This window comes from Sapajus apella, unplaced genomic scaffold, assembly GCF_009761245.1.
Source record: "Sapajus apella isolate SASKATOON/1434 unplaced genomic scaffold, GSC_monkey_1.0 scaffold51, whole genome shotgun sequence".
NCBI lineage: Eukaryota > Metazoa > Chordata > Mammalia > Primates > Cebidae > Sapajus > Sapajus apella.
In genome coordinates this window covers 9,947,130-9,972,898 of record NW_022436991.1, presented here as the reverse complement: position 1 = coordinate 9,972,898, position 25,769 = coordinate 9,947,130, and the positions used below count along the sequence as shown (strand labels likewise).

The following is a 25,769-nucleotide window of genomic DNA, read 5'->3' as shown; positions in this document are numbered from 1 at the left end:
CTCAGGTGATCTGCCTGCCTTGGCCTCCCAAAGTGCTGGGGTTACAGATGTGAGCAACTGTGCCCGGTCAGATTCTTTTATTTTCAAAAATCATACACTTGAAGCCCTAACTTTTTCTGAAACTTTGCCATGTTACTTCAAACCTGCAGTCTCGAAGTCAGGACCAACAGGAGGCCTCCTGAAGCCCCAGACTCTGCTGCCTACTTGATCAAAGGCGCCTGGGGCCCTGGAGTGGGGCATGGGGGGATGCCTGGGTGTATGTCATGAACCAAGCTCTGCTCTTCCAGGTTGTATATGAGAGGTGTGAAAAGCTGAGGCCCACCCTGTTCCGGCTGGCAAGTGACACCACTGATGACGATGATGCACTTGGTAAGTTTTCTTTTACTAGGTATAGCTAGCAGCCCAGGTGCAAGACAGACTCGGTCCCACCTGTCATGCTGCTGAGCCAGGAGCAAGACAGAGTGGACTTCAGGCTCTGTGGAGTGTGGGCTTGGGGAGGGTGTGGCCTGAGTTGCTTCACAGCTGACGTCCAGCAGGATCCAGGCTTCGGTAAGAAATCAGCAGCAGGCCACGCACAGTGAGTGGCTCATGCCTGTAATCCCAGCACTTTGGGAGGCCAAGGCAGGCAGATCACGAGGTCAGAAGTTCGAGACCAGCTGGACCAACATGGTGAAACTTAGCCTCTACCAAAAATACAAAAATTAGCCAGGTGCGGTGGTGGGCGCCTGTAATACCAGCTACTATGGAGGCTGGGGCAGGAGAATTGCTTGATTCCAGGAGGCAGAGGTTGCGGTGGGCCGAGGTGCCACTGCACTCTAACCTGGGCTACAGAGTGAGACTCTGTGTCAAAATAAATAATTAAAAAAAAAAAAAAAAGAAAGAAATCCGCAGCAAATGCTGGATATGGTGGCTCATGCCTGTAATCCCAGCACTAGGAGGCCAGGGTGGGTGGATTACCTGAGCTTCGGAGTTCGAGACCAGCCTGACTGACATGGTGAAAGCCTGCCTCTACTAAAAAATTAGCTGGGTGTGGTGTTGTGTGCCTCTAATCCCAGCTATGTGGGAGGCTGAGGCAAGAGAATCATCACTTGAACCCAGGAGGCAGAGGTTGCAGTGAGCCAAGATCATTCCATAGCACTCCAGCCTGAGTGACAGAGCAAAGCTCCATCTCAAAAAAAAAAAAAAAAAAGCAAAAAGCAGCAGCAGGTCTAAAGCCTGCAAAGGGGTGGAAATTGACCATGGAGATTGGGGTATGAGAGGTAGAAAAAAGGTCCCACTGGAGGCTTCAGGAAAAGCTGACCAGTCACAGGCCAGAGAAACAGCTGGGGTGGTATCTCAAAGGGATCACCAGCTTTTGTACCTTCAGGGGGCCAGGTGGGTCACCTGAGAGAGCCAGGCCGATGGGAAATGGAAGGGTCATTCGTAGGGATGGTAGAGAATTGTCCACAAGTATTAAAAAGTTATTTTAACTCTTTATTATGGAAAATGTCAAAACATGAGAGGGGGAGTAACAGAATAAATCCTATGTATTCTTTACTCATCTTTAATAATTACCAGCTCATAGTTGATTTTTTTAATCTTGTTTCATCTGTACCTCTCTTTGTACTTACCCATTCCCTAGCAAGTTCTAGACATTTCTTTTTCTTTCTTTTTTTTTGTGATGGAGTCTCCTCTGTTGCCCAGGCTAGAGTGCAGTGATGCAATCTCCGCTCAGTGCAACCTCCACCTCCCAATTCAAGCTATTCTCCTGCCTCAGCCTCCCAAGTAGCTGGGATTACAGGTGCCCCATCATGCCTGGCTGCTTTTTGTATTTTTGTAAAGACGGGGTTTCACCATGTTGGCCAGGTTGGTCTCGAACTCCTGGCCTCTAGTCATCTGCCCCACTTGGCCTCCCAAAGTGCTGGAATTACAGGTGTGAGTCATTGGGCCCAGCCTCTAGACATTTCACAGTAACCAAAGATTCAGTCAGTGTTCAGATTTCTCTGATGTCATTTTTCCTTAATCATCTCTTGCTAACTTAAAAAGAAATTGTAAATTTGACTCAAAAGAAAAGCCATACTTCGGTTTATATTTCTTGAGTCTCTTAATGGATAGCATGTGCATGCCCCTTGCAGTCCTTTTTTTCTTTGGAGACTATCTCATTCTGCTGCTCAGGCTGGATTGCAGTGGCATGATCTTGGCTCACTGCACCTCCACCTCCTGGGTTTAAGCAATTCTGCCTCAGCCTCCTGAGTAGCTGAGACTTCAGTTGCGCACCACCACACCTGGCTAATTTTTGTATTTTTAGTAGAGGCAGAGTTTTGCCATGTTGCCCAGGCTGGTCTCAAACTCCTGGGCTCAAGTGATTTGCCTGCTTGGCCTCTCAAAGTGCTGGGATTACAGACAACCACACACTGCTTTTTTTCTTGCGTGAAAAATAGGCCTCTGAATTGAGAGTTCCGTCAGTCCCAGTTTTGCTCATGGCATCCCCCTTGATGCTGTTAATGTTTCTATTTCTGATACTTCTTTTTTTTGAGAGACAGCTTCACTCTTGTTGCCCAGGCTGGAGTGAAATGGTGCAACTCAGCTCACTGCAACCTCCGTCTTGTGGGTTCAAGCAGTTCTCCCACCTCAGTCTCCCAAGTAGCTGGGATTACAGATGCCTGCCACCATCCCCGGCTAATATTTTGTATTTTTAGTAGAGATTGGGTTTCGCCATGTTGGCCAGGCTTGTCTCGAACTTCTGACCTTAGGTGATCTGCCCACCTCAGCCTCCCAAGGTGCTGGGATTACAGGCGTGAGCCACCACCCCTGGCCGATATTTCTTTTTATAGCCAGTGGATCAAGAGCTTGAGGGTTGGAGGGGCTGTGGCAGTCCAGAACGTAGATGGTATTCAGGAGGCCCATGGTTATCTCGCTGTGGTGGCATGCACCTCTAGTCCCAACTACTCTATCTTAAAAAAAAAAAACAAAACCCACTTTAACTGCATTAAATACTAAGGGATCCTTTTAATATTTGTATCCACATTGACAAAACAGCTTCAGGTTCTGAGTTAAAGTTAAAAGTTTGTTATTGAAAGGGCCTTAATTTAAGTGCTTACTCCTGGCCATTACTGTGGACAGTACAGATGTGGAAGGTGAATAGATTTGCTTTCTTTTGGATTGAGAACTAACATTAGGACTCAGAGGTTAAGTGACTGGGCCTGATAGGATCCAATGACACGATCTGGGGGCAGGAGGTGTGGATAAACTGAACGTAGTTGAGCCATATGAAGGCTGTTTTATGGAAAAGCTTAGGAAGGACTAAGATTGTGGCTCACGCCTGTAATCCCAGCACTTTGGGAGGCCAAGGCGGATAGATCACAAGGTCAAGAGATTGATAACAACCTGGCTAACATGGTGAAACCCCGTCTCTACTAAAAATACAAAAAATTAGCTGCGCATGGTGGCATGTGCCTGTAGTCCCAGCTACTTGGGAGGCTGAGGTGGGAGAATTGCTTGAACCCAGGAAGTGGAGGTTGCAGTGAGCTGAAATCGTGCCACTGCACTCCAGCCTGGGTGACAAAGCAAGACGCTGTCTCAAAAAAAGGGTCGGGACTGAGATTGTTGGTCACCAAACCAGGGAGTTCTGATTCTTCTCTCATTCTTCAGCGGAAATTCTCCAGGCAAATGACCTCCTCACCCAAGGAGTTCTGCTGTACAAACAGGTGATGGAGGGCCGGGTCACCTTTGGAAACACAGTGACCAGCTCAGTGGGAGACATCCCTGTCTCTAGAGGTATGTGTGAAAGCCTCTCCCTGCCTTCTGCGTTGGGCAGCCTGCAATGCCCAGAAAAGAAGTGGGTCCTATGCATATTCTGGGTTAATGAATAGAAATATGAGAACTCGCTCTTTGGTCCCATTCCTGTGTAAGTGGGTTTCATGTCACCATGCTCAGCCACAGGAACCATCACTAGCTGGCTGCCAGGCTGGACCCCAGCTTTGACTACGCACCAAAGCAGATGTCTAAGCAATGCCTGGGTTTGAATTCTCATAAGTGGTTGCATGCAGGAGCTAGAGATAAAAGAAATGGTCTTCCTCAGTGGTTCCTAGTGCTAGGCCAGCTGTATCACAATCACCTAGAGCACTGGTTGAAATGCCACTGCTTAGGTCCCTGGCTTGGAGCTTCTGAATCAAGACTGCTTGGAGCTGGGCCTGGAGAGCTGTGTCTTTCTTTTTTTTTTTTTTTTTTTAGGGACGGAGTTTCACTCTTGTTACCCAGGCTGGAGTGCAATGGCGCGATCTCGGCTCACCGCAACCTCCACATCCTGGGTTCAGGCAATCCTCCTGCCTCAGCCTCCTGAGTAGCTGGGATTACAGGCACGCGCCACCATGCCCAGCTAATTTTTTGTATTTTTAGTAGAGACGGGGTTTCACCGTGTTGACCAGGATGGTCTCGATCTCTTGACCTCGTGATCCACCCGCCTCGGCCTCCCAAAGTGCTGGGATTACAGGCTTGAGCCACCGCGCCCGGCTGAGAGCTGTGTCTTTCAAGCTATGGGTGATTCTGATCAGCTGTGGTCAGAAGCCTTGGAATGGCCTGAGCTGGAGAAGGCCAAGTCTGCTCTCCTTCCAGGTGATGGGACTTTTGGCCTGTGATCCCTGGAGTAGGAAGGCAGGCCTTGTGTCCCTCTTGTCCCAGATGCCAGCTGAGCTTGTGTATCAAGACAGTCGGCTGAGTGGAAGGTTCTTGGAGGGGCAGGGAGGGCATTAATATTTGATGAGGAGGCGGCCTGAGGGAAGCTGACCGGATTTAGGTGGAGACTTTGCTCTCATGTCCAACTGACTTCTCTTCCTAACCCTGGGCTTTCTAGTCTTTCAGAATCCAGCAGGCTGCATGAAGACCTGCCCCTTGATTGACTTGGAGGTGGACAATGGACCTGTACAGGCGGGGACTGTGGCGCCGTCTTTGCTTCATCAGGACCTGGCAGCCTTGGGTGAGGGCGGGCGCTTGTGGGGGCAGGCACAGGATGGGTGTGAGTAGGGGAGTGAGCGCGTCTCCTCAGGGAGCACATGCCTACTGCTGAGGGTGGTTGTGAGTTGTGGAGTGAGCTGTCGGGGAGCATGTGTCTGCTGCTGAGGGACTGAGGGTGGTTGTGAGTAGGAGAGTGAGCTGGTCTCCCGGGGGAGCACGTGCCTGCTGCTGAGGGAATCGCGGTGGTTCTGAGTAGTGGGGGAGTGAGCTGTCGGGGAGCACGTGCCTGCTGCTGTGGAAGTCGAGATGGTTGTGAATAGGGGAGTGAGCTGGTTCCCTCAGAGAGCACATGTCTGCTGCCGAGGGAATCAGGTGGTTCTGGATATTGGGGAGTGAGCTGGTTTCCTCAGGGAGCACATGCCTGCTGCCAAGGGAATCAGGTGTTCTGGGCAGTTCAGAGGGTCCTCCTTGCATATTAGTCACAGATTTGCCATTGATGAGTCACGTGACCTTCAGTAAGTTGCTTATTTGTCTAGACTTTCTGGATATCCTAGAAAGGGTAGTTGTGGTATCGTGCTCCATCTTGAAGCAGGTGGAATTACTGTTGTGCATCTCACTCTGCTCCTTTCTTACAGGAATCAGTGATGCTCCTGTTACAGGCACGGTAAGGACCCCCTTCCTAGGGCCCGGAGAGAGAAGGGGAAGGTCTCAAACCTGCCCTTGTGAGGCAGCACTGCCCGGTGGGCAGAGAGGTGCTCCTGCACTGTCCCAGTGGGATCATGACCTTGGAGGTCCAAAGCCTCTTTCTCATCCATACTCTGGCTGGTACCCCCGGGGGAGACAGTTTGCACCAGGCTCCTGCTGCTTGAAGGTCTGCCCAGGAGGTGTATGTGATCTTGCCCTTTCTTTCCCCTTTTGCCCTAGGAGATGTCACCAGCCTGGGCCACAGCACCTTGGGTGGGCTCAGGAGAACTGTGCCATGGTTTTACTGTGGCTGATGGTCATTCATACCCTGGCCTTATTTAGTCATTCCTGGTTTGACAGGTTGCTGGTCAGAATTGCTGTGAGGAAAAGAGGAATCCCTCCGCCAGCACGGTGCCAGGCGGTGGCATTCAGAACCCTTCTGCAGACAGGAATTTGCTGGACCTCCTCTCTCCACAGCCGGCTCTGGGCCCTCTGTGAGTCTTATAGGCAAGGGGAGTGGAAGAGTGTGTGTGGCTTCTGAGTACAGTTCCTTCTCATGGGACAAGGGCCGGAGAATGGGCCGGAGAATGGTGCTCTAAGACAGCTGAGACCTCTTGCCCTGGAAAAACAGCTTTCTCTTCCGATCTTACAAGCGTTGTTTTGTTTTTTTGAGACTGAGTCTCACTCTGTCGCCCAGGCTAGAGTGCAATGGCACGATCTCAGCTCACTGCAACTTCCGCCCCCAGAGTTCAAGCGATTCTCCTGCCTCAGCCTCTTGAGTTGCTGGGATTACAGGTACATGCCACCACGGCCAGTTAATTTTTTGTATTTTTTTTTAGTAGAGACAGGGTTTTACTGTGTTGGCTGGGTTGGTTTCGATCTCCTGACCTTGTGATCTGCCCACCGTGGCCTAGGATTACAGGCATGAGCCACCATGCTTGGCCTAAAGGCACGTGTTATGTGGCCGCAGACAAAAGAGAATGAGAGCCAAATGAAAAAGAGTTTCCCCTTATAAAGCCATCAAATCTCATGAGACTTACTCACTACCATGAAAACAGTATGGGGGAAACTGGCTCCATGATTCAGTTATCTCCCACTGGGTCCACAGCATGTGGGAATTGTGGGTGCTACAATTCAAGGTAAGATTTGTAGCAAGCCATACCTGTGATCACAGAACTTTTGGAGGCCAAGGCAGGTGGTTTGCTTGAGCCCAGGAGTTCAGGACCAGCCTGGGTGATATGGCAAAACCTCATCTCTACAAAAAATAAAAAAACTAGCAAGGCGTGGTAGCTTATGCCTGTAGTCCCAGCTGCTCGGGAGGCCAAGGTGGGAGGATCACTTGAGCCTAGAAAGTCGAGGCTACCGTAAGCCATTACCATGCCACTGCATTCTAGCCTGGACAGCAGAGTGAAAAAAAAACAAAACTTTTTTTCTGCTGTCCAGGCTGTCTTGAAAAAACACAAAACTTTTTTGGAGACAGGGTCTCGCTCTGTTGCCCAGGCTGGAGCACTGTGGCGCAATCTCGGTTCACTGCAGCCTCCGCCTCATGGGTTCAAGTGATTCTCCTGCCTCAGCCTCCTGAGTAGCTGGGACTATAGGCATAAGGTACCACGCCTTGTGAATTTTTGTATTTTTTGTAGAGGTGGAGTTTCACCATGTTGGCCAGGATGGTCTTGATCTCCTGACCTCGTGATCCACCTGCCTCAGCCTCCCAAAGTGCTGGTATTGCAGGCGTGAGCCACTGTGCCTGGGCTCAAAAAAAGTTTAATGTGCTGCTTCCCTTTTCTCATTTTACGCCCTTTCCTAAGTCATAGGAGAATACCTGCTTTGGCCAAGGCATCTGAAAAGGGGGTAATTTAAGGGCTGGGAGTAGTAGAACATGAGGTTTTTGCTGTTTGTTTTGTTTTTCTCTTCTAATTACCATGTAAGTTAAGAAAAATTTGATCCATAAAGAAATACACAACAAAGTGCAAAGTACCACCCCCTAAAAACAATCTTGAATGTTCCTTCTTTGCTTTTTTTTCTGTACATGTAGTGGTACATTCCTGTGGCTTATTACACAAACAGGATCTTAATTTACAAACTGCACTCCAGCATGACCTTTTCATATCAGATAATATCTGTGATGCATTTCCATATCAGTTTCTATAAATATGCCTTGGTCTTCTTAATAGCTACATTATAATTCATTGCATGGGTGTATTTGATCATTTCCCTTTTGTGGACATTTACGTAATTTCCCGTTTGGAGGTGCTTGGGGGAGTGCCTTATAGTACAGATCCCTGAAGGGAGAGGCTCTCTACGGTGTGAATGTAAAAACATTTTCATAGATCCTGTCCCTTTGCCTCTGGGAAAGTAGTTTATCTTCACCCAGACAGCCTGAAATGCCCGTGTTTCTGATAGAAACCACTAGGCTCTGGCGGGAGTGGGATGTGCCAGGAGTTCGTTCCCATTTGTCACCCAGAGGTCAATTCTTAAAATCGTCTTTTTTTCAGCCACTTGGACAGGGTGGGTTCTTTCTTCTCTCACGACTTTAGTTTTCAAAGATGTTTTCAGTTTGTGTCCCAAATGGACAAAATCATGAAGTGCACAATAGCTGGTGTAATTTGTGTATCATCTGCCTGGGTCATGTCCCTCTGTGATCACACCTGGAAAACAACCTGACTGAGGTTGTCAGAGACTGCCCGACAGGTGCAGTATGAACAACCTTTATAACAAAGGCTCAAGTTTATTGAGTTTTTATTATGTGTGGACACTTGAAGTGCTTTTCTTTTCTTTTCTTTTCTTTTCTTTTTTTTCTTTTTTCTTTTCTTTTCTTTTCTTTTCTTTTTTTGAGATGGAGTCTGGCTCTGTTGCCCAGGCTAGAGTGCAGTGGCACAATCTTGTCTCACTGCAACCTACACCTCCCGGGTTCAAGTGATTCTCCTGCCTCAGCCTCCTGAGTAGCTGAGATTACAGGTGCACGCCACAACCACCCAGCTTATTTTCCTTTTTTTTTTTTTAGTACTTTTAGAAAAGAGACAGGGTTTCACCATGTTGGCCAGGCTGGTCTTGAACTCCTGACCTCAAGTGATCCACCTGCCTCAGCCTCCCAAAGTGCTGGGATTACAGGCGTGAGGCACCACACGTGGCCTCTAAGTGCTTTTCATACATCATCTCATTTGATTCTTATAACAGCCCAAGGAAGTAAATTACTTCTTTTATTCCCACTTAACAGATGAGGAAGCTGAGGTACGAGTTTGATTACTTGACAAAAGTCATATAACATCTAACTCTGTGTGTGTGTGTGTATTTTTTTCCTTGTTCTTTAGTAAGCCTAACCCAAATTCCAAGAAATTGCTACAATTTTTGCTAGTCTTTGGTATTTTTTATTTCTTTGTAGGAATTATGTTTCACAGAAAAGTATCCCCAAGGAAGTGCCACCAGGTACTAAGTCCTCTCCAGGTTGGTCCTGGGAGGCTGGCCCGTTGGCTCCTTCCCCATCTTCACAGAATACACCTCTGGCTCAAGTGTTTGTCCCTTTGGAGTCTGTTAAGCCCAGTAAGTACAATTTCACTCCCCACCTTTGTTTTTCCTGGGAATCTGTTAGACTCCCAGCTTCTTTCACTCCAGCTTGGTAGAGGTGGCCCTTAAATTTGGTTGACAAATGGAAGAGATTTTTGCATGGAGGCAGAAAGTAAGGGATTGTGGCCAGGTATGGTGACTCACACCTATAATTCCAGCACTTTGGGAGGCTGAGGTGAGAGGATCACTTGAGGCCAGGAGTTTGAGACCAGCCTGGGCAACACAGCAAGATCCCTGTCTCTATTTGGGGGTGGAAAAAATTGGGAGGCTGAGGCAGGTTGATCACTTGAGGCCAGGAGTTTGAGACCAGCCTAGCCAACATAATGAAGCCCTGTCTCTACAAAAAATACAAACAGTTAGCCAGACATGGTGGCGTGCACCTGTAGTTCCAGCTACTTGGGAGGCTGAGGCAGGAGAATTGCCTGAACCCAGGAGGTGGAAGTTGTGGTGAACTTAGATCATGCTACTGCACTCCAGCCTGGGCGACAAAGCGAGACTCCATCTCCAGAAAAAGTAAAGTTTGCTTCTTTGTCTTTTAGCTAATTTTCATAGTGTTCCTTAGTATTGACACTGCCAAGAAGGATATGGGCAGGCAGAATTTAATGAAAAGGCTTACTTAAGGACATAATGTTAATTGATTTGGGATTCAAGAAGGCAGTGTTTAATGTGGCCTGAAATGAGTGGCGAGAGGTGGAATTCAAATGAGTGGAAGAATTTGGCTACTGATCCTCCTTCTCTAGGGATCCCCATTAAAGCAGAAAGGTGGATATTACCTCTGTTACAAAGGGAAGGGAATGGAAGTGCCTCCCGTCTCTACACTAGTATGCAGAGCAGGACACAACTCAGGTCTATTCCAGAGCCTGGCTCTTTCTTCTAGCATACAGAATCCTCCTTTGGCTCAGTGTGGTGAGGTCAGATTGCAGAGGGCCCTGAAATCCAGGCAGACAAATTTGGAAATAAACAGAGTTGGTGAACAGGGGAGCTTTTTCCACATTTCTTTATTAATTTTTGATTTAAATATTACAAGTTCAGTGTGTTCTGAGTTCAATAATTGTACTGTAGTTACCATGTTAACATCTGGGGAAGCTAGATAAAGGGTATATAAGAATTTTTGTATTAGTTTTATAACTTTTCATAAGTCTGAAATTAATACAAAGCAAACTTTTATTAAAAAGTTGAAAACAAAAATACATGTTGAAAATGTAGAGTTTTATTAAAGATAAAATGGGCCAGATGGGGTGGCTCACTCCTGTAATCCCAGCACTTTGGGAGGCCAAGGCGAGCAGCTCATTTGAGGTCAGGAGTTTAAGACCAGCCTGGCTAACATGGTAAAACCCTAAAAATACAAAGATTAGCCAGACGTGGTAGTGTACACCTATAATCCCAGCTACCTGTAATCCTAGCTTCTTTTGAGGCAGGAGAATCGTTTGAACCCAGGAGGCAGAGGTTGCAGTGAGCTGAGATTGCACCACTGTACTCCAGCCTGAGCAACAGTGAGACTGTCTCAAAAAAAAAAAAAAAAGGAAATCATCTGTACCATTATCAGCCAGAGATGGAAAATGTGTTTCTGTCGTGATAGGTTTTCTTTGTGTTTTATCATGTGTATACATATGTACATACAGTTCTTAATAATTTGATACCACAGTGTGTATAGACTGTTTTATATTCTATTTACTGTTACATTATAAGTCTGTACCATTTTTATGACCTTAGTTCTTTAAAAACTTGATTTTTAATGAACTTATACACACACACACACACACACACACACAGACACACACACACAGACACACACCATTAAATAGGTGTGCTGTAATCTGTTTATTCAGTCCTTTTTGTATTATTTTGTTTTTATTTTTTTTTTTGAGACAAGGTCTGGCTCTGTGACGCAGACTGGAGTGCAGTGGCGCCATCTCAGGTCATTGCAATCGTCATTGTCCAGGCTCAAGCCATCCTCCCACTTTTGCCTCCCAAGTAGCTGAGACTACAGGTGTGCGCCACTACGCCCAGCTTACTCAATTTGTTTGTTCGAATAAGCTAAGGTCAATTTGTTTCTACTTGTTTGTTGTTAAAAATAGGGCTACAGGCTGGGTGCGGTGGCTCATTCCTGTAATCCCAGCACTTTGGGAGACCGAGATGGGCGGATCACAAGGTCAGGAATTCAAGACCAGCCTGGCAAACATAGTGAAACCCTGTCTGTACTAAAAATACAAAAAAAAAATTAGCCAGGCATGGTGGTGGGCACCTATAATCCCAGCTTCTTGGGAGGCTGAGGCAGGAAAATTGCTTGAACCTGGGAGGCAGAGATTATAGTGAACTGAGATTGGACCACTGCACTCCATCCTGGGTGACACAGCAAGACTCTGTCTCAAAAAAAGAAAAAAAGAAAGAAAAGAAAAACAGGCTACAAAGAACATCTTTGGATGCCTTTCTTTATACCTTCCTTTTATGCCATCCTAATTAGGAGATGGTAATACCAGTGAAATGCCGCATGTAGACATTTAAAATTTTGATCTGCATTATCAATTTCCCTTCTGAAAAGGTTGCTTTTTTCCCTATACTCTTGCCACCATACCCCACTGGTATTTTCAGTCTTTTAAATCTTTGGTAGTTTCATTGTTAAAGTATGTTTTGATTTAATTTTTTAAATTTTTTCTCTTTTAGAGATGGGGCCTCGCTCCATTGCCCAGGCTGGAGTGTGCTGTGGCATGGTCATGGCTCACTGCAGCCTCAGATTCCTCTTGGGCTTAAGCAATCCTCCTGCCTCAGCCTCCCAGATAGCTAGGATGACAGGCAAGCACCACCACACCGGCAAATCTTTTTTTTGTTTTTTCGTGGGGTGGAAGGCAGATCTCTCTGTGTTGCCCAGGCTGGTCTTGAACTCCTGACCTCAAGCAATTTTCCATCTCAGCCTCCTGAGAAACTGGGATTATAGTCATGAGACACTATGCCCAGCTCTACGTTGTATTTTAGTAATGTATGTTTTGATATTAAGGTTTTTTCCTAGCTGATTAACCAGTCATCTGAGTGCTATTCATTGAGCCAGCCACTGATTTTTGAAGGATGTGTTATGTTACAGTGTCATTTAGATCTGTTCTGCATGCTCTGTTGTATGCCACTTTACTTGAATTGTAATTTTATCTGAGTATTTGCTATAGCCCTGCTCCATGTTTTTATGTAGCTTTCCCCCTCAAATAAACATTAGAATCATTCCTTAGTTAAAATAGTTTCTTTAGAATTTCCATTGGAATTCTACTAACCTTTTAATTTGAGGTTTTATACAATTAAATATAAGGGGATATGTGTGTGTGCCTATGTGTGTGTGTTTATAGTCATACAAAGGAGACCAGAAGAAAATAATTGCTTATTCTGCATAGAATTAAGAGTGCATTTATTACATTCTTTATGATAATCCTGGTTGGGTTTTTTTGTTTTGTTTTTTGAGACAGAGTCTCGCTCTTTCACACAGGCTGGAGTGCGGTGGTGCAGTCTTGGCTCACTGCTCACTGCAACCTCTGCCTCCCGGGTTCAAGTGATTCTCGTGCCTCAGCCTCCCGAATGGCTGAGATTATTATAGGTGTGCATCACTGTGCCTGTCTAATGTTTGTATTTTTAGTAGAGATGGGGTTTTGCCATGTTGTCCAGGCTGGTCTCAAACTCGAACTCTTAGCATCAAGTGATCCACCCGCCTCGGCCTCCCAAAGTGCTGGGATTACAGGAATGAGCCCCCATGCCTGACTGATAATTCTGTTTTCTTTTTTTTTTTTTAAGACGGAGTTTCACTCATGTTACCCAGGCTGGAGTGCAATGGCTCAATCTCGGCTCACCGCAACCTCCGCCTCCTGGGTTCAGGCAATTCTCCTGCCTCAGCCTCCTGAGTAGCTGGGATTACAGGCACGTGCCACCATGCCCAGCTGATTTTTTGTATTTTTTTAGTAGAGACGGGATTTCACCATGTTGACCAGGATGGTCTCGATCTCTCGACCTCGTGATCCACCCGCCTCGGCCTCCCAAAGTGCTGGGATTACAGGCTTGAGCCACCGCGCCCGGCCGATAATTCTGTTTTCTATAGGCTTCATGCATGATTTTAATCATGATCATATCTTCCTCAAAATTGTGATTTTTAATAACTGGTAGTGTGTGAATGATGGTTGGATGGTGGGGAGAGGTCAGTTTGGAGGGTCATAGGAGTCCAGCTAGAGTCAGGAGGACTTGAATTATGATAGTGCAAAGAATTCAGTCCTGCATGTGTTCTGAATGGAGAAGCAGCAGCATCTGGAGATAACATGTACATCTCTTTCCACCCTGGCTGTCTGGGCCGTTTGTAGTGGTGTTAACCTTCTGCTTGGGCCCTCTCCACCAGGCAGCCTGCCGCCTCTCATTGTGTATGACCGGAACGGATTCAGAATTCTGCTCCACTTCTCCCAGACGGGAGCCCCTGGCCACCCAGAGGTGCAAGTGCTGCTCTTGACCATGATGAGCACAGCTCCCCAGCCTGTCTGGGATATCATGTTTCAAGTGGCTGTGCCAAAGGTGAGTCAAATTTTGTGGATTTCCCAGTAATGGCTGTCGTTTCTGAGTGCCAGGTTCTTTGCTGGGACATTATCTGTCAGGTGTAAAGAAAAGAATCTTCATTCAAACTAACTGAAGATAAAGTGAGAATGTAATGGCTTACCTAACTGGGGATTCCTGAATATCTGAATTCAGATATGAGTGGATCCAGATAGGTTCTTAAATGATGCCTTAAGAATCTGTATCTCTTGTCTCTGCTTTTCTTTGGCACCATTCTGGCAGTTTCTCAGCTCCAGGGTTGCATGGCCCTTAACCCTCTTTATCTCATAAACTCTCACCCGGTATGAAGCCTGTATATTGATTACTCAGGAAAGGGTTCTGATTGGACTTGTTAGTGTTACTTCCATACCTTGGACCAGTAACTTGTGTCCAAGGATATGAGGCACTTGGCCAGTGTAAGATAACATATCCACCCCTTTTCAAGGGAAGTACGGCCCTACTGATGACCACCACACCACAATCACAGAGGAAGGGGCCTATCCTGAAAGGAAAAGATTCAGGACAGACAAAAATAAGACACGCAGTCTCATGGTAGTCCTGTGGGGAATGTACTACTGCTTACTACCTGTTTTATAAGTTATCAACCCAAGGCTCAGAAATTAAATATTTTGCTCAAGGTCACAGAGCTAGTGAGAAGCAGAGTTAGGATTCAACCCAAGGTGTGCCCTGGCTGTTGTTACTGCCTCTCAGATATCAGCCGTTGACCGCACAACTCCAGATCTACTGTGTGTGTGGAATGAAAGGCGTCTCGATCCTTTTGTCAGTTAGTGGAAGCCTGTCTGCCTCGGCTCCCACAGGTGCCTCGGAGTACCACATCTGAGAGGGCCATTTTCTCTTGGAGGGTGGAGGGGAGGTCCAGTTCCCGCTCACCTGATCTCCGTCCTGGAAGTTGTGGCTAGGAATGAGTCACATGTTGGTTTTCTTCCCCCAATAGTCAATGAGGGTGAAGCTGCAGCCGGCCTCCAGCTCTAAGCTTCCTGCATTCAGTCCTTTGATGCCTCCCGCTGTGATATCTCAGATGCTGCTGCTGGACAATCCACACAAAGTATGTTCCAGTGTCTGTGGTAGCAGGGAGATAGGGGCCCCTGAACTGTAAGGAGAAGTAACTTTGGGTAGAGAGAGGTACATTGAGGCCTTGCTCTAAAGTCTCTGGTTTGCCAGGCATGGTGGCTCACCCTGTAATCCCAACACTTTGGGAGGCTGAGGCAGATGGATCATTTGAGGTCAGGAGTTCAAGACCAGCCTGGCCAACATGGTGAAACCCCGTCTCCACTAAAAATACAAAAATTAGCTGGGAGTGGTGGTGCGTGCCTCTAGTCCTAGCTACTTGGGAGGCTGAGGCAGGAGAATCACTTGAACCTGGAAGGCAGGGGTTGCAGTGAGCTCAGATTGCACCACTGCACTCCAACCTGGCCCCAGAGCGAGACTCCATCTCAAAAAAATAAAGCCTCTGGTTTGGTTGGGTGGTAGGGGGTGTATGTGGAATATCCCTCAGTAGAGTCTGTCTTTGGGGCTCATTGAAGGAAAATCTGATGGATTGTCATAGCGGGGGACCCAGGGAGGGACACATGCACTCTCGCTAATCCTCGAAAGTCCTCTGAAAGGGCAAGGCCTGTCTTCCTTAGCTAGTCTCTGAATTGCAGCCCATCTCAGGATTTAAGGACTGCAGAAGTATTGAAGAATTCCCAGGATATGTGCCTATTTCCCCTTGTTTCTAGCCCCAGAGAGTATCCCAAATATTCTGTGTCATAGAATTGTTTGAAGCACTCACTTAAAATGAATTAACATTTTCCCCTGTTCTGGGTTGCTCTCCACTGATTTAACATCTTCTGTCTCTTCTGTCCTAGGAACCTATCCGTTTACGGTACAAGCTAACATTCAACCAAGGTGGACAGCCTTTCAGCGAAGTAGGAGAAGTGAAAGACTTTCCAGACCTGGCTGTCTTGGGTGCAGCCTAACTTCATAAGACAGACCCTTCATTTCAAGCTTAGGATGGTGTTACTTTTGCTGTCTAGTCAGGACTAATCACAGTGTTTCAATGTAGTGCCAAGAGTCCTATCCTGACGTCAGGCTCTGGGTGTCAACCTCTGACTTACTCTGCAGATGTGGGGGGGGGGGGTGGGGGGGGTGTGTGTGTGTGTGTGTGTGTGTGTGTGTGTGTGTGTGTGTGTGTGGTCGGGGGAGAGGGTGGTAGCGCAGGGCTTGGGATATCAGCAGTATCATCATCTCTGCTACAATCATGTTTCTGCATGTCAGCAGACACTGTCCCTGCCTCAGGTTGGAGGTTTTATAAGCCAAAGTTTTTTTCCATGTATTGTTTCTTCCATTAATCCACTCTGTGCCTTGTCAGCCTTTGAAAGTCTTGGTTGCTCCCAGGCTGCTGTTCTCAGGGACCTTAAAAGGGACCTGGTTAGTCTTGGGGCAGAGAGTATCTTCTGGGGCACTCTCTTCCAAGAAAGACCTTGTCTCCATTTTCATTAGACAATGCTTCTTGTGTGTGTTCCGGAATATCTTCTAAATGGAATGCTTGTTGCACTGTTCCCAGGTGAGTGGCTGCCATGAGACCTGAGGACCACGCTTGGGGGACCAATCACGTCCTTCACCACTGTGCCTTAGAATTGCCCCGAGACAGACCTTTGGGCAGAGGGGAAAGCAGCTCCCAGGCCTTATTCAGGTCTCAGGTCCGTGGGTTGGGCAGCCAGTCTGGGCCCTTCTCAGGACCCTCATCTCCATCCTCATTTATCCTCTTCGTAGCATTTGCTTGGAGCTCTTATTGACAGACACCATGTTGGTCATGGGAATTGGCCAACAGCCAGCCCTTGCCAGTTAACATCACAGTCTAAGATGGGGAACTGTGGTGCAGATAGACATGAAGAGAGCTTAGCAGTGACTGAAGTGGTGACTAAATATACAGTCATTGAATAAATACCATGTAGCAAATGTACTTTGTAGAGTTTTCAGTAAGTTGCGTTTAGCGATGATAGGCCTAAAGGGAAGTATCTTCTGTCCAGAAGTAAAAGAAACTTCATGAAGGACGTAGAAGCTTAACTGCCTCCATGAAGAGAGAACCTGAAGATCTGAGGAAAGCTGGACAGGAGAGGTGGATATTCCATTTGTAATATGACAGAAAAATTCGAGTTTATATTAGTGACCACTTACTGTGTGCTAGGAACTTGACTGTGTGTTGACAAGTCCTGCTTGGCCTGATCGGTGGGAGAAGGAACCTGAGGCTGGCTGAGATGGCCAGGCGGAGGGCTTTGAAGTCCAAGCAACTGACCTGGCTGGGTGGGTTTCTACCTCCGAAACTGCAAGGCTCTGTTTGGAGCTCTTAATCACAATATCTGATATTTTTACAGTGTGATCTTTTGACTTCTACATGTAGTGGAAATCTGCCAACACTAATTGGTGGAGATGGAAACTGTAAGAGATCAGGTATGCCAATTTTAAGCAAATGTGAAAGCTCATAAAACAGATAAACGATGGGGTGATTTCATTTGCCATAATTCACACAAGACGAACTGTAATCTAAAAGTACTTTGTTGCTTGTGTTCTGTGTAGGTTTCCCTCCCTCCCCCGTTTTCTTGAGGCCAAGTCTCATACTGTTGCCCAGGCTGGAGTGCAGTAGTGTGATCTCAGCTCACTGCAATCTCTGCCTACTAGGTTCAAGCGATTCTCGTGTCTCAGCCTCCCAAGTAGCTAGGACTACAGGCAGGAGCCACCATGCCCAGCTAATTTTTGTATTTAGAGATGGGATTTCACCATGTTGGTCAGGCTGGTCTCGAACTCCTGACCTCAGGTGATGCACCTGCCTCAGCCTCCCAGAGTGCTGGGATTACAGATGTGAGCCACCACACCTGCCGTCTGTTTAGCTTTTATAGGCTCTGTTGCTGTTGCATAGTCTAGAAAGAGGTACCCATCATAATGACAGCATCTCCCTATGAAGGGTTTTGGTTAAAATGGGTGAACGAGACTTAAACATAAAGTCAAGTCTTCTCCCCTATAGTTCAAAGGTAGACTCATGTGTATACCTGAACATTCTTTTGAGGAGACAGACCCCTAATGGTACTACTGTGCTTAGGTGTTGGACAGGATAGGGGTGGGAGGAGAGAAGGCAGGCTGCTGTCCTGAAAGTGGCTGTGGTTTATGTCATCACTGCCTTCTAATCAGCAAGTCCAGTGGCCACTTAGAACCCAGCTCCTACCTCTTCATTCACTCAACAAGTAGTTATTGGCCAGGCGCAGTGGCTCACGCCTGTAATCCCAGCATTTTTGGAGGCTGAATGGTATGATCACTTGACCCCAGGATTTCAAGTCCATCCTGGGCTACATAGTGAGACCTTGTCTCTATTTTTTTTTCTTTTTAAACGAGTTTTTGACAAGCTACCCTGAGCCAGGTACCACCCTGAAGGAGCTTCTGTTCTTTGGGGAGAAGCAAATTCATGATGTGTGTGCTGGAGATCTGGCCTTCATGGCCAGTGCTTTCCAGTATCCTGAACTCTGCAGGGGTCCCTGTTGATCCCTATTTCTTGACCTACCTCCATGACTGCTCTTATTCCTCTGTCCCTTAAGTGTGGTGGTTTTCCAGAGTCCAGTCGTCAGGACTTGCCCATCCACACACTGAGGCCTGGCAGTCAGGTGGCTCTAAACCATGTAGATGGATTATAGATGTCTCTTAAGCTGCCACCTCATTGCTGAGCCCAGATCATATTTCATTCTGTCAGTCGGTATCTGTAGCTGGAGGTTTGCTTCAATCTCAGTTAGAATGGAACCCACAGTCCTGCCCTTTTCCACCTACATGCTCTTACTTGGAAGCACCTGAGACTTACTGGGTCCCTGATTCCTGCTTCATCTGTATCCGCGGAGTAGTTTCATGTCATGTTGCCTGTTTTCTGCATAATCTCATATCATGTCCTCCCTGCACTTATATTGCCACTGCTCTGGTTTGGGTTTTTTTTTTTTTTTTTGGACAATGCCTGTGTCCCAATTCTGAGTACCAACTACAAATCTGAGCATTTGACTAGATGAAAAATTCTGAATGGCTTCCTGATGCCTACCTGTTTACGGGATCAAATTCAAGTTGCACACTGGCACTCAGTGCCCTTCTGGTGTCATCTGCCAAGACTAGGGCCTGCTTCACCACAACCACAATAAAGTCCTTTCAAGCCCTGATAATGCCATGTTTTGTCATAACCTTTTGCCTACATATGTAGTTAATTACTCTTCCTGGTGTCTATTCCACAAACTTAAGACTGGGCAAAAATGTTACCTTATCTGTGAGCCACTCTTTGAACATAAACAGGTGATGAAGATAGTGTTGAAAACATGCTAAATGGGCTGGGTGTGGTGCTGATGTCTGTAATTCCAGCACTTGGGAAGCCAAGGTGGACGGATTACGAGGTCAAGAAATCGAGACCATCCTGGCCAACATGGTAAAACCCTGTCTCTACTAAAAATGCAAAAATTAGCTGGGCACAGTGGTGGGTGCCTGCAGTCCCAGCTGCTCAGGAGGCTGAGGCAGGAGAATCGCTTGAACCTGGGGGAGGTGGACGTTGGGGTGAGCCGAGATCATGGCACTACTACAGCCTGGCGACAGAGCGAGACTCGGTCTCAAAGGATAAATGACAACCAAAACAAAACTGAATATTAGCTAGTAAAGACTGTAAATTGAGACAGTAAATGTTAAAAGTAGAAAGCAAAGGCAATATTCTAGAATACAAATAGTGCTTGCCTACTACAGTATTAATCCCAAATCCTTTAAATATACCCATTATAGAAGATGCTTACACAGTGTCAAGAGTACAAAAGTGGTTTTTTTGTTGTTGTTGAGATGGCTTTGCTCTTGCCCAGGCTGGAGTGCAGTGGCACAATTGTAGCTCAGTGCAGCCTTGAATTCCTGTGCTCGGGCGATCCTCCTGCTTCAGCCTCCAGACTAGCTAGGACTACAGATGCGTGCCACCATGCCCAGCTAATATTTCAGCTTTTGGTAAAGACGGGATCTCTGTGTTGCCCAGGCTGGTCTCCTGTGCTCAAGCGATCCTCCTACCTTGACCTCCCAAAGTGATGGGATTACAGGTGTGAGCCACCATGTCCTGACCCCAGTTTTAAAGCCAAGCGATGCACCAAGATGTTTGTGTGCACATGTGACAGTGGTAATCTTTGGGTCATGGAATGACAGATAAGTTTTCTTTAAATTTTATCTGAGCTTTTGAAAATTTCTAATCTGAAAATCTTATTTTTTATGCTCGGTGTTGGCTTTTTTTTTTTTTTTTTTTTAAAGATAAAGACATTGACATGATTTAAAATTACAAAAGGTGAAAATTCTTCCCGCCCAGCTACCATACTCTGTCTTTTCAGAGAGATTCTAGGCATGTTCAAGAAAATACAGTATACTGTTCTGTGTTTTGTTCTATTCATGTAACACTGTATAGATAGCTTGGAGATAATGCCATTATCAGCATGAATTAATGAAAAGAATAACCCTGCTCTTTCCCCTGAGTTCATATGTTACAAATCAAGCATTTATGCATTGAAAGTGCCGCATATTCAAACTCGGGGGCTAGCAATTCCCTCATAGTTTCCTTGTATCCTGTCCCTCCCACTTGCACCATTCCCAGGTGCCCAAGCAGGCCAGACTTTTCCCTGGCCTTCCCTCTCTTCCCAGACTTTTCCCTCTCTTGCCTTCATTCTGGCAGCCCTGTGCAGTAGAGTGAACCAAGTATGGGCTGGGAAATCTGGTTCAATTTCTAGTTTTTTGCCATCCGTAGCATCTTGGGCAAGTCAGTGATCTCTGGGCCTCAGTTTTTTGTTTTTTTTTTTTTTTTTTTGAGATGGAGTTTCACTGTTGTTACCCAGGCTGGAGTGCAATGGCGCGATTTCGGCTCACCGCAACCTCCGCCTCCTGGGTTCAGGCAATTCTCCTACCTCAGCCTCCAGAGTAGCTGGGATTACAGGCACGCACCACCATGCCCAGCTAATTTTTTGTATTTTTAGTAGAGACGGGGTTTCATCATGTTGACCAGGATGGTCTCGATCTCTTGACCTCGTGATCCACCCGCCTCGGCCTCCCAAAGTGCTGGGATTACAGGCTTGAGCCACCGCGCCCGGCCTGGGCCTCAGTTTTTAATGGTAAAAATGTTAGAAGTTTACTTCACACATTTTGGTGAGAATTTAATGAAGTGTACAAAATAGAAGAGATATTCTATAAATTTAGGTATTTCTCAAATTACCTTCACATCTGAGATTTTTTTTTAACCATTGTAACAGTGGTGACTTTCATCACTGTTCATTTCACAGCCTCTCCTGCTCTCATAAAACCACAGAAGTTGTGCTAAGAATGCCAATAGCTTATGAATATTTGCATAGGCAGCAGAAAAGGTTGATACTTTAATAAAATCTGACCATACTGGCTGAGCACAGTGGCTCACGCCTATAATCCCCAGCACTTTGGGAGGCTGAGGCAGGTGGATCATGAGGTCAGGGGTTCAAGACCAGCCTAACCAATATGGTGAAACCCCATCTCTACTTTAAAAAAAAAAAAAAAAGTTAAAAAATTAGGCATGGTGGCACATGCCTGTAGTCCCAGCTACTTGGGAGGCTGAGGCAGAAGAGGAGGTGGAGATTGTAATGAGCTGAGATTGGGCCACTGCACTCTAGCCTGGTGACAGGAGAAAAAAAAAAAAAAGCTGGGCACAGTGACTTATGCCTGTATCCCAGCACTTTGGGAGGCCAAGGTGGGTGGATCACCATGGGTCGGGAGTTTGAGACCAGCCTGACCAAGATGGAGAAACCCCTAGATATAACAAAATTAGCCAGGCATGGTGGCAGGTGCCTGTAATCCCAGCTATTGGGGAGGCTGAGGCAGGAAAATCACTTAAATCCAGGAGTTGGAGGTTGCAGTGAGCTGAGATCATGCCACTGCACTCCAACCTAGGGGACAGAGCGAGACTCCATCTAAAAAAAAGTAACAGTCGAAATGTTTATTTTTCTCTGTATTAGTTCCTTAGAACTGCTATTACAATGACCACAAGCTGGGTTGTTTAAGGCAACAGATGTGTTGTCTCAGTTCTGCAGGCTGGGAGTCTAAAGTTGGGGCCATGGTGCTTCCTCTGAAGCCTGTTAGGAGAATCTTGGTGGTTGCTGGCTTCCACCATCTTTGACTTCCTTGGCCTGCAGCTGCAGAACTCCAGTTTTGCCTTCTTTGCCACATGGTGTTCTCCTTGTACCGTCTTCACATGACCAATTTTTTTTTTTTTTTTTTTTTTTTTAAGAGACATGCTGGAGTGTAGTGGCATGGCCACAGCTCTCTGCAGCTTCACAACTTCACAACTCACAGCTCTAGGGATCTTCACACTTTGGCCTCCTAAGTAGCTAGGACTACAGGTAGTGCTGCTACAACTGGCTAAGTTTTAGATTTTTGTAGAGATGAGGGTCTCACCATGTTGCCCAGGCTAGTCTTGGGCTCCTGGCCTCACAAAGTGTAGGGATTATAGGCATGAGTCACCATGCCCAGCCTGACCCTACTACGTCTCTAATCATATTTAATTAGTACTGCATATCTTTTTGGATTAAGTAAAACTAATTTCCCTAGCATTCAAGTTTCTCTACAGCATAGCCTTGTCTCAGCTTCAGTTTCCTCTTCTGGAAATATAAATACTACCTGCCTTAACTCAAAAGGCTGTGAGGAAACCATGTGGCAATTGGAGCCAGTAATTCCAGCACTTTGGGAAGCTGAGATGGGAGGATTGCTTGAGTCCAGGAGTTTGAGACCATCCTGGGCAACATAGTGAGACCCCGTCTCTACAAAAAATTGGGTGGGAATGGTGGCATACATCTGTATTCCCAGCCACTCAGGAGGCTGAGGTAGGAGATTGGCTTAAGCCCAGGAGGCAAAGGTTGCAGAGGCGGCAGTGTTGAGATAAGATCACACCACGGCACTCCAGCCTGGGTGGCAGAGCCAGACTCTGTCTCCAAAAAGGTGGGAACTGTCATAGTGGATTGAAAACACCACCACCACAAATTCCAACTATATGCTGTCTACAAAAGGTACTCTTAGGTTCACAAATCAGTTGGAAGTAAAAGAAGGATAAAAGATTAGCCATGCAAGTAGTAATCATAAAGCTGGAATGGCTATGTTAATATCACACAAAATGGCCTTTTTTTTTTTTTTTAGATGGAGTCTTGCTCTGGAGCCCAGGCTGCAGTGCAATGGCATGATCTCACCTCACAGCAACCTCCGCCTCCTGGGTTCAAACGATTCTCCTGGCTCAGCCTCCTGAGTAGCTGGGATTACAGGCACCTGCCATCATGCCTGGCTAATTTTTGTATTTTTAGTAGAGACAGGATTTCATCATGTTGGCCAGGCTGGTCTTGACCTCCTGACCTCAAGTGATCTGCCCTCCTCAGCCTCCCAAAGGGCTGGGATTATAGGCCTGAGCCACCGCACCTGGCACAAAATAAACTTTAAGACAAGAGTATTACTAGAGACAAAAAAAAGTACATTTAATAATGATAAAAGGAGACCAGGCACGGTGGCTCACACTTCTAATGCCAGAACTTTGGGAGGCCAGGGTGGGTGAATCACCTGAGGTCAGGAGTTCGAGACCAGCCTGGCCAACATGGCAAAACTCATCTCTACTAAAAATGCAAAAATAGCGTGGTGGTTCGTGCCTGTAATCCCCACTACTTGGGAGGCTGAGGTGTGAGAATTGCTTGAACCCAGGAGGTGGAGGTTGCAGTGAGCTGAGATCGTGCATTCCACTCCAGCCTGGGCAACAAGAGCAAAACTGTCTTAAAAAAAAAAAAAGAAAAAGAAAAAACTGATTCAAGAAATAGAAAATCTGAATAGACCTATATCAAATAAGTTGAATTAATTTAAAATTTTTCAACAAATTAACATCCAAGTCCAAATGGCTTCACTTTGAATTCTGTCAAGTATTTATAGAAGTAATATTACTCCTTCACAAACTCATTAAGAAGGGAGGATCAGTTCCCTTCTCTGATTCTCATTCTCTAAGACCAGTATTAACCATATACAAAAATCAGATAAAAACATCATGAAAAAAGTAATTGCAGACCCATATGCCCCACAAATATGCAGCCTTGAATATAAACACAGAAATCTTCCCCCAAATATTAGCAAAGCAAATCCAGTAACACATAAATATCATTATACACTATGACCCCTGTATCATTTATCCCAGGAGTGCAAGATTTGTTTAACATCTTGTTATTTTCAAAACAGGATCTCCCTCCGTCACCCAGGCCAGAGTGCAATGGCACAATCTTGGCTCACTGCAGCCTCCGCCTCACAGGTTCAAGTGATTCTTGTGCCTCAGCCTCCCAAGTAGCTAGGATTACAGGTGTGTGCCACCATGCCCACCTAATTTTTGAATTTTCAGTAGGTTTCACCCTGTTGGCCAGGCTGGTCTCGAACTCCTGGCCTCAAGTGATCTGCCCACCTTGGCCTCCCAAAGTGCTAGGATTACAGGCATAAGCCACTGTGCCCGGTCCCAAGATTCATTTACCATCTTAAAATCAATTACTATGTCATTTGAATAGAATGTGACAAGAACCACATGATTATCTCAATAGGCAGAGAAAAACAAAACAACCCAACATCCTAAAAAAAACTCTCAACAAACTAGGAATAGAAAGGGACTTCTGGCTGGGCATGGTGGCTCACACCTGTAATCCCAGCACTTTAGGAGGCCAAGGCAGTTCTTGAACCTGAGGTCAGGAGTTCAAGACCAGCCTGGCCAACATGGTGAAACCCTGTCTCTGCTAAAAATACAAAAATTTAGCCAGGTGTGGTGGTGGGCACCTGTAATCCCAGGTACTCAGTAGGCAGAGGCAGTGAGCCGAGATCGCACCATTGCACTCCAGCCTGGGCAACAAGAGCGAAACTACGTCTCCAAAAAAAAGAAAAAGGACCAAACTGGAAAGGGAAAAGGAAGTATCTATTCATAGATGACATGATTATGTATGTAAGCAAATCCCAAGCAACACCCCCATGCAAAAACTAGAAAATCAACAGCCAAAGGTACAAGATAAATCTATAGAAATAAATTGTTGCTGGGCACAGTGGCTCATGCCTGTAATCCCAGCACTTTGGGAGGCTAAGGAGTGTGGATCACCCTGAGGTCAGGAGTTCAAGACCAGCCTGGCCAACATGGCGAAACCCCATCTTTACTAAAAATGCAAAAATTAGCCAGATGTGGTGGTGGGTGCCTGTAGTCCCAGCTACTCTGGAGGCTGAGGCAGGAGAATCATTTGAATTCAGGAGATGGAGGTTGCATTGAGCTGAGATTGCTCCACTGCACTCCAGCCTGCAAGACAGAGCAAGACTATGTCTCAAAAAAATTGTTTTTCTGTAACAAGAAATTATGAAAGTTAAGAAAATTCCATTCACAAGTACAATAAAAAGAAAATTCTTTTTTTTTTTTTTTTTTTGAAGATGGGGTTTCACCATGTTGGTCAGGCTGGTCTTGAACTCCCGACCTCAGGTGATCCGCCCATCTTGGCATCCAAAATGCTTGGATTACAGGCGTGAGCCACCACGCCCGGCCTAAAAGGAAATTCTTATAAATAAATTTAACAAAAGAAGTGCAAGACTTGTGTTATACAATGAAAACTACAAAATATTGCTGAGAGAAATTTAAAAATATCTTAATCAGGTCTCAGTCATCAAGGGTGATTCCCACTAGGGGACGCTTGGCACTGTGTAGACAGATTTTTGGTTGTCACAACTTGGAGAAAAGGATGTTGCTCCTAATGGGTAGTGGCCAGGGATGCTGCTAAGTACCTCACAATGCATAAGACAGGCCCCCATAACCAAAAATTATCTGGACTCAATAGTGCCAAGACTGAAAAATTCCAATCTAAATAAATGAAGAGGCATTTCATGTTACAGATTAGAAGAGTCAATATTGTCTCGATGGCAATTCTCAAATTCATCCATCAATTCAACGTAATCCGTATCAAAGTTCCAGCAGGATTTTTTTTTTTTTTTTTTTTTTTTTT

The 25,769-nt window shown here is 46.1% G+C and overlaps 1 protein-coding gene across 2 annotated transcripts in view; it reads left to right on the top strand.

Moving 5' to 3' along the window:
• Window positions 1-18,920, top strand: part of GGA2 (golgi associated, gamma adaptin ear containing, ARF binding protein 2) — a 43,664-nt gene extending 24,744 nt beyond the window's left edge. For both annotated transcript variants that reach the window (XM_032242948.1, XM_032242949.1), the window contains exons 9-17: window positions 288-369; window positions 3,631-3,756; window positions 4,832-4,954; window positions 5,568-5,596; window positions 5,977-6,110; window positions 8,999-9,156; window positions 13,544-13,713; window positions 14,687-14,797; window positions 15,600-18,920. In XM_032242948.1, the coding sequence (XP_032098839.1) occupies window positions 288-369; window positions 3,631-3,756; window positions 4,832-4,954; window positions 5,568-5,596; window positions 5,977-6,110; window positions 8,999-9,156; window positions 13,544-13,713; window positions 14,687-14,797; window positions 15,600-15,710 (1,044 nt within the window). In that variant the 3' untranslated portion in view covers window positions 15,711-18,920. The remainder of the gene's footprint in view (window positions 1-287; window positions 370-3,630; window positions 3,757-4,831; window positions 4,955-5,567; window positions 5,597-5,976; window positions 6,111-8,998; window positions 9,157-13,543; window positions 13,714-14,686; window positions 14,798-15,599) is intronic.
• Window positions 18,921-25,769: the final 6,849 nt, after the last annotated feature.